General features: G+C 44.9%; 1 protein-coding gene across 1 annotated transcript in view; it reads left to right on the top strand.

The window, feature by feature from the left end:
* The window catches only part of LOC143301349 (uncharacterized), an 18,082-nt gene extending 16,499 nt beyond the window's left edge, over positions 1-1,583 (top strand). The window contains exons 10-11 of the mRNA XM_076615569.1: positions 757-982; positions 1,325-1,583. Of these exons, the coding sequence (XP_076471684.1) occupies positions 757-982; positions 1,325-1,582 (484 nt within the window). The 3' untranslated portion in view covers position 1,583. The remainder of the gene's footprint in view (positions 1-756; positions 983-1,324) is intronic.
* The last annotated feature ends 6,474 nt before the right edge of the window (positions 1,584-8,057 follow it).

Genomic DNA, 8,057 nt, shown 5'->3' on the forward strand with positions numbered 1-8,057 from the left:
CACTTGTGTTGCCATGGGTTCTTTTTCAGTGCGCCAAGTGCGTGCTGCTTACGGGACCTAGGTTTATCGCCCTCATCCAAATGACTAGACGCTCAATTTGATTTTTTTTCCCCAGACAAACCTGGGAGGAAGGGCGTGAGCTGGAATTGAACCCAGACCCTGACGGACATTGTATCGGGCAGAGGAGTGTCTTTTAACCATTCCGCCACCTTCATCTTCCTGCGCCCTTAATCAAAGCCACATTTGTCAGGGCTGTAGCTGTGGTATAGTGAAGTTTTCGATGATCGGGTAAAGGGGGTGGATCCTGATCTGGAAAGTTTATCCTTTAAGGAGGAAGGTGGCAGAATGGTTAAGACGCTCATCTACCCAATACAGAATCCGTTATGGTCTGGGGTCGAGCCCAGCTCTCGCTCTTTCTCCCAAGTTGGACTGGAAGACCAACCTGAACGTCGAGGTCCCGTGTAGCAAGCACGCCCTTGACGCACTGAGAAAGAACACGTAGCAACGAGAGTGTTGTCATCTGGCGAAATTCTGCAAAAGAAATCCACTCTGATAGAGCTATACACACAACATACTGACATACGCCAGCACCCACGGCCTGACTAAGCACGTTGTTGGGTTATTGCTACTGGTCGAGGGAATCTGCCTCAGCAGATGTGCGTGTACCCATGTACACAGTGACGCCTCCTTGAGAAACTGAAACAGAAAACTGATGAAACTGAACCTCCAATCTGCTGTACTGTTTCTTTCTCTCAGAATCCCCAGCACCAAAGCCATCATCCAGCGCTATCGAAGGGACAGCAGCTGGCGGACGTTCCGTCACTGTGTCATGGGCACACTGGTCAAGGAGCGGGCCGGTCACTTCCGCTCCACCCTGCCCGCCTCCTCCAAGGGCTCCACGGGCTGGGCCCGCTGGCCTGGGTTCGATCCCCTGGCCGGGAAGAAGGCTGTGCTGCTGAGTGAGAGGGGAGGGAGGTCGGAGGTGAGAGTTTGTGGTGTAGGTGTGGGGGGAGGGGGGAGGAGGTGGGGGCCTGGACGGGGTGTTTGTATTGTGTTTGGAGTGTATCTGTGTTGTGTTGTGGTGTGTGTGTGTGTGTGTGTGTGTGTGTGTGTGTGTGTGTGAGTATGTATGTGTCTGTGTCTGTGTGCGTATGTCTGTGTGCATTTCTCCAGAGGTGAGTGACTGTGTGTGTGTGTGTGTGTGTGTGTGTGTGTGTGTGTGTGTGTTTCTGAATGCGTGTTTGCATAAGATTAGGGCTTGGACTTTTATTCAACAACAACAACAACAACAACAACAACAACACAACAACATTCGTTCTTGCAGATCGACAACTTCCCAGTGGCCACCCTGCCGCTGGCCCATATACGTCAACGGCGGAGGTCGGCGCGCAAGACTGGCCGAGACGAAAAACTGACACCGCCGAAGATTTCCGACTACCGCCGATCTCTCACGAACATGTCCTCGGGTTCCGGAACTAGCCGAAACGGCGAGTCTCGAGCAGGGAACGAGCCGAGGCTGGTGATGTACCCTCCGAGGAAACAGACAGTGGCGTTCATGAGGAAGAACTTGGATGAGCTTTGACTGATCGACGGTGGGGGTGGGTGGGAGGGTAAGAGGTGGTGTGGGGGAGGGGGAGGGGTGATCCGTCGATGCTGGGAAGATGTGGGGGTGCGGATGTGGGTGGGTGGGTGAGTGGGGATGGGGAAGTGGAGGGGGTGCGGGGGAGTCTTGAAGGATGTGGATGATGATTTCACCGTTGTGGGTGGGTGGCAGGTGGGGGGGATGGGGTGGGGAGGGGCAGGGGGACCGGGGGAAGTGTGGTGGGGACATGGTGTGTGTGTGTGTGTGTGTGTGTGTGTCTGTCTGTCTGTCAATCTGTGTGTGTGTGTGTGTGTGTGTGTGTGTGTGTGTGTGTATCTGTCTGTCTGTCTGTCAATCTGTGTGTGTGTGTGTGTGTGTGTGTGTGTGTGTGTGTGTCTGTCAATCTGTGTGTGTGTGTGTGTGTGTGTGTGTGTGTTTGTCTGTCTGTCTGTCAATCTGTGTGTGTGTGTCTATCTGTCAATCTGTGTGTGTGTGTGTGTGTGTGTGTGTGTGTGTGTGTGTGTGTGTGTGTCTGTCTGTCTGTCAATCTGTGTGTGTGAGTGAGAGAGAGACAAGAAGGAAGAAAATGTCTCTGAGTGAATAGGCTATGTGTGTGTTTATGTGTGTGTGTGTGTGTGTGCGTGCGTGCGTGTGTGGATGTGTATCAGTGTGTGTGTTTGTGTGTGCGTGTGTGTGTGTGTGTGTATGTGTGTGTGTGAGAGAGAGAGGCAGAGACACACAGAGAGAGAGAGTGTGTGTGTGTGTGTGTGTCTCTGTGTGTGTTTGCGTGAGTGCGCGTGCGTGGTTTCGGGCACGAGCATATGCATGTGTATGTGTATGTGGCTGTGTCTGTGCGATTACGCGCGCGGCGTGCACTTGAGTCAAGACTCAGTTGCGCAGACTGAGAGAAACCCATTGATTTCAGCATGGGAAAACCCCATGATAATGCTGATGTAGCACTGCTCACCTCTCAATGCTGTATCGCTCCATGATGATTCTACCCATGCCGTAAACTGTGAAACACTACTATTGACAACCATCCCAGTTCAGATGCAAACGTGTTCTTTACCAAAGCATTCAGTTTGCTAGCCGAATATCTAACTCACCGCTAGCAGTTATACCGTGCCAGCATTTTTTTTTTTCTTCTTCTTCTTTTCTTTTCTTTTTTCCCCTTCTTTTTTTTTTCTTTTTTAAAGCTCAAGTACTTCTGTGTATCTTCGATTTTTTAAATTTTTTGTAATGTATTCAAAGAAGGGAGGAGCGAGTAGTAATTTTACAGCTGGAGAAAATTATTGAGAAGGGAAATATTGTCACGTGAAATGTTCGGGGGGGTTTATCATCAATTTCATGTGTTGGAATGACTGCTCAGACTTTTTAATTCAATTGCTTGTTAAATCACCAAACGATTTTGCACAGTGCGAAATGACTTGTTTTGTGTCATGTTTTTTTGTGTTTTTTTGTTTGTTTTTTTTGTGTGTTTTTTTCATGTGTCGCAAGTGTCTATACTGTCGGGTCCAAGGATTAAAATGTCTGGATTCTGGATTCTTGGCACACAAAAGCAAGAGCGCATAAAAGAACGATAAAGTCCGTGCAGCGAACAAGACAATAAATGATGATATGGACACAGCTGCTGTATAAATATTTTCATTCGTCAGCCGAAAACGTGAAGAATCTGAAGACTGGAAGCGTCACAAACAATGCTCAACAAACGGACAAACACACGGCAAAGTGCATAGCAACAAACACTTTTGGTAGTGGGCAATATAACACACACACACACACACACACACACAGAGAGAGAGAGAGAGAGAGAGAGAGAGAGAGATGTTTTTTTGTGTTTTTTTTTTAGATAGATATTTATTTATTTTATTTTTATTTTTTTTTTTTAATAAAGCGAAGACTTCTAAAACTACAACACGGCGACGACAACAACACCACCACCACCAATAACCAAAATAAATAAACGCTACCGGCAAGCAAGACAGATATGGGAATACTTCTCTCCTTGTGTCGTGTTTCTCTTGTTATTGCTGTTGTTGTTTTTCTTGAATAAAAAAAAATTCACTTTCAAACCTTTGATCGACGTTGTTGTTGTTGTTGTTGCTGCTGCTTTTGCTGTTATTATTGTTACTGTTGATTGTTTCAGTGATGTGTGTGATCTAGAGTACCGTTTTAAACAAGCTTACTTCGTTAGCTTAAATAATAGCCGATGTTGTTTTGGCTTCTGCACATATTTAGATATACACCAAAAATAAATGTAAAAAAATACTGAGTAAATGAATAGATGCTCCCATGTTTTGAGATTCTGCAGTAATGTGTGTGTGTGTGTGTGTGTGTGTGTGTGTGTGTGTGTCCGTCCTTCCTGTGTCCGTGTGTGTGTGTATGTGGCAGTGTGCGTGCTTGCGTGTGTGCGTGTGCGTGTGTGTATATGTAAGTGTGTGTGTGAGCCTTTTTTTTCTTTTTTTTTTTTTTAACGTTGGTCGACAATGATAAGTAGAGAAATATGTCAGTTGAAGAAAAAAAAAAAGAAGAAAAAGGCAGATGAAACCGACAGTGCAAAGATTTATCACAGTAAGAAAAACTACCCCACAAGACCTAACTAGTTGTTGGCTTCTTGCTCTCATTGCTGCCAGATTCATGCGTTTCACAGATGATTTCACTTATAAAGAAATTTGGTTGTAACTGTAGCCGGGGCTCACTTGACAGAATTAAACAATTTCGTTGTTTCTGTGTGTGTGTGTGTGTGTGTGTGTGTGTGTGTGTGTGTGTTCGCGTGCGTGGACACCTACATTACACAGTTTTAAGTTCAACTATCTTGCTCATTGTTATACCTTTCTTTTTGTCATTGTGAAACATTTGCGTACAATTACAACACAACTGGTTGATGTATAGCGCTGATGCTCAAAGCGATTAGATTCCAAGGTAGACAAATCGATTTTTCAAGAGCACTGTAAACGTCAGGTAAGAGTGAACTCCCTTTATATCCGTGCATGCATATATAAATCCAAAAAAGGAGGGTTGATGTTGGTTGGAAGAAAATTAATATTCTCTCTCTCTCTCTCTCTCTCTCTCTCTCCCCAATTGTAATGGCCACATTCGTGTTGAAACAAAAGCATTTCGTATGCCTGCCTACACAGTCTTAACATAGGAAGCGAAACTAATTTCAGCCAATATCTAATACATTTCACTGATGTTCTGATGTGCAGTGGGTATCTTCCAGTTTCACCATAAAGCGGCTTGTTTGATGCATGCAGGGGGACATTCAAAAATCTTTTCAAGGCAAATGTATGAATGACTTCAATTTGTTTACATTCTCCTTCCATACCCCCTGCATATGTCAAAACTGGTTCAATTTGTGAATCGAACAGCTTCCAAAACATGCTCGGATCTATAGCTCCAAGTTTTCTAAGAGACTTCATTATTTCCATAACACCTTTCCTGCCCTTTCTACAGGTCTCAGACAAAGCAGCACTGATACTCATTTTTGTTGTAAAGATCATTCCTAAATATTTATAGGAGTTTATTACTTTAACATCTTCCTCCCCATAGAACCACCTTTCCCTGCTGGACAAGTGTCCCCCCTTTCTAAATACCACTATGTTTGTCTTTTCAAGGTTAACTGTCAAGCACAATCTGTCTGATTCCCTTTTTAAACAGTTCAGTTGATTTTGTAGTCAAACAACTGAATCAGACAATAAAATAACATCATCGGTAAATAACAACAAAAAATATTTCTATAGCGCCAGGAACAAGTTGGATACCGTGCTTTCCTGATCTGGACAAAGCGATAGCCAATAATTCATTAATAAAAAAAGGAAAACAACTGAGGGCTAAACAAACCGCCTTGTTTAACCCCTCGTGGGCAGTCAAAATAATCAGAATAGAAACAGCTATCACGTACGCATGCTAATACATTATCATAAATACCTCTTAACGCATAACAGAGTTTGCCTTTAACACCTTTTTTCCTCAAAATCGCCCAAAACATTTCTATTCACTGAGTGAGAGAGAGAGAGAGAGAGAGAGAGAGACAGAGAGAGAGACAGGCTGAACAAAACGAAATAGCAACGGACAGACAATAAAGCAATGATAATAATAATGACCCTGACCTTTGCAACAGCTGCCTCAATCGAGCTGCACGCACAACTATCGACCCTCCCCCCTCCCCACCTGTATAATTTGCCCCCCTCCACCCCCCATCCCCGCCCCCCCAGGCCCCTCCCTAACCCTCCTTCTCTTATCTCCCTCCCTCCCTCCTTCCCTCCTCAAAAAGTACAAACACACACACACACACACACACACATATACATACACAGACGCACACACACACACACTAACCAGTGCGCCACACACACCGACCTCTGATGCTATTGACTGGCTGTGCTGCTGCTGTGTGTGTGTGTGTGTGTGTGTGTGTGTGTGTGTGTGTGTGTGTGTGTGTGTGTGTGTGTGTGTGTGTGTGTGTGTGTGTGTGTGTGTGTGTGTGTGCGATGTCTTTGCAATCTGAAACTCTGTGTCTCATACACATACTACATGATATACGCAGGCCTACACATACAGACACTTACACATGTGTGCGATTTACACTAGCGTGGTTTATCAGTGTGTGTGTGTTTGTGTGTGTGTGTGTGTGTGTGTGTCTGTGTGTGTGTCTGTGTGTGTGTCTGTGTGTGTGTCTGTGTGTCTGTGTGTGTCTGTGTCTATGTCTATGTCTGCGTCTGCGTCTGTATGTATGAATAATTTAAAGTCTGATCACTCTGAGTGACTTTAGACATGTGTGTGTGTGTGTGTGTGTGTGTGTGTGTGTGTGTGTGTGTGTGTGTGTTTTCTTGAGAGAAATGAAATCGTTCACTGCTATTGGAAAAAAACAAAAAACAAAAAACAAAAACCGAGTAGCTACGTTACAAGGTCGTATTCATACGGATAAACGTGTGTGTGTGTGCGCGCGCGCGCGTAACACCCGTACATATCGAACAAAATCACCATAATCAACAGCATTTCATCACAACCACACAATGATAATTTCCTTTGTGTTGTTGCTGTTTAAATCCCCATAATCAACAGCATTTCATCACAACCACACAATGATTATTTCCTTTTTGTTGTTGCTGTTTAAATCCCCATAATCAACAGCATTTCATCACAAACACACTGATTATTTCCGTTTTGTTGTTGCTGTTGTTGTTTACTTACTTTACCGACACGTGTTTTCCCTACTATATTTTTGTTAACCGTTTTCTTCGTATATTTTTCCTGTGTACATCCATTACACGAGATATGATCAATACAAGTTTATTGCAAACATGATTTCGATTATTTGTGACTCACCCTACAAGAGAGCAGACTAGAAACCCCCACCCAACCCAGCACTAACACCCAGACAACACAGACACAGACTAAAATAATTCGGGGTTCACATACATTTATTCCATCACTCACAGAACTTGACTAATAAAACTACAATCTTAGCAAGAAATGATAAACTTAAATGATGACAGAATGGATAAATAACACACACACCAAAAAAAAACCCACAAAACACAGAGCTTTAACTCTCTCCATACGAACGGCGAAAGAGACGACGTTAACAGCGTTTCATCCCAATTACCATCATCAAAATATTGCAAGCGGAACGCTCTTATACTGAAGAGGTGAATGTTGACAAAGAATACCACAGTTCTGACGACGGAAGCTAAATGTTGGGTCATTGAGACACCCACTGGACATCCGAGGGGTCTGTGTAGAGGAGAAGAGAGGACTGGCCGTACTGAGTGAGTTAAGACACGGCCGTCCAGCGGCAGTCAGTCCGGAGAATGCTGACAATGAACTTAGGACGTTTGACGAATTGATAAACTGAAGCACTGCACAACACAAGAGGAAAACGAAGACTTGGACGGTGAAGACTGGAAACAGATGAAGACGACGAAACAACTAGAGACAGTGATGGGAAGAGGGCAGCAGGAAAACAGCAGTCAGCAGCAGATGGAGCAGGAACGCTGCCTGGCCAACACAGGCTGAAGGGGAGACGCTGAAAACTGCCAACCGGGTACCACTACCCTGACGCTGGAAATTAAAAAACAACAACAAACAAACAAAGACGAGACACATCCAGCAGGGCACTCTTACCCTTTTTGCTGCAGCACACAGAACGCAGACAACATGGCCACCCGCAGGAAAACTTATCCCCACGTGAGGGTGCCAACTGGGTAAAAAGCCCCAAACCCAGCAGACACGACCGTCCTCCAAGAAGGCCGCGGGTGAAAAGCCTAGAGAAGTGTCACTGACAGAACACAGAGACTTGAAACTCTGCTCAGCAGTGACACAAGCACACAAACGAGACTCCCCGATTGCACGTAAAAAACGCACAACCGGGAGCTAACACACACTAAACGAAAGCTCGAATGGGAGAGGGTAAATGGGGAAGGTAATGCACAAAAGACTCCACACGAGATTGTCATGAGTTGTGACACCCTAA

Source organism: Babylonia areolata, chromosome 27 (genome assembly GCF_041734735.1).
Source record: "Babylonia areolata isolate BAREFJ2019XMU chromosome 27, ASM4173473v1, whole genome shotgun sequence".
Taxonomy (NCBI): Eukaryota; Metazoa; Mollusca; class Gastropoda; order Neogastropoda; family Buccinidae; genus Babylonia; species Babylonia areolata.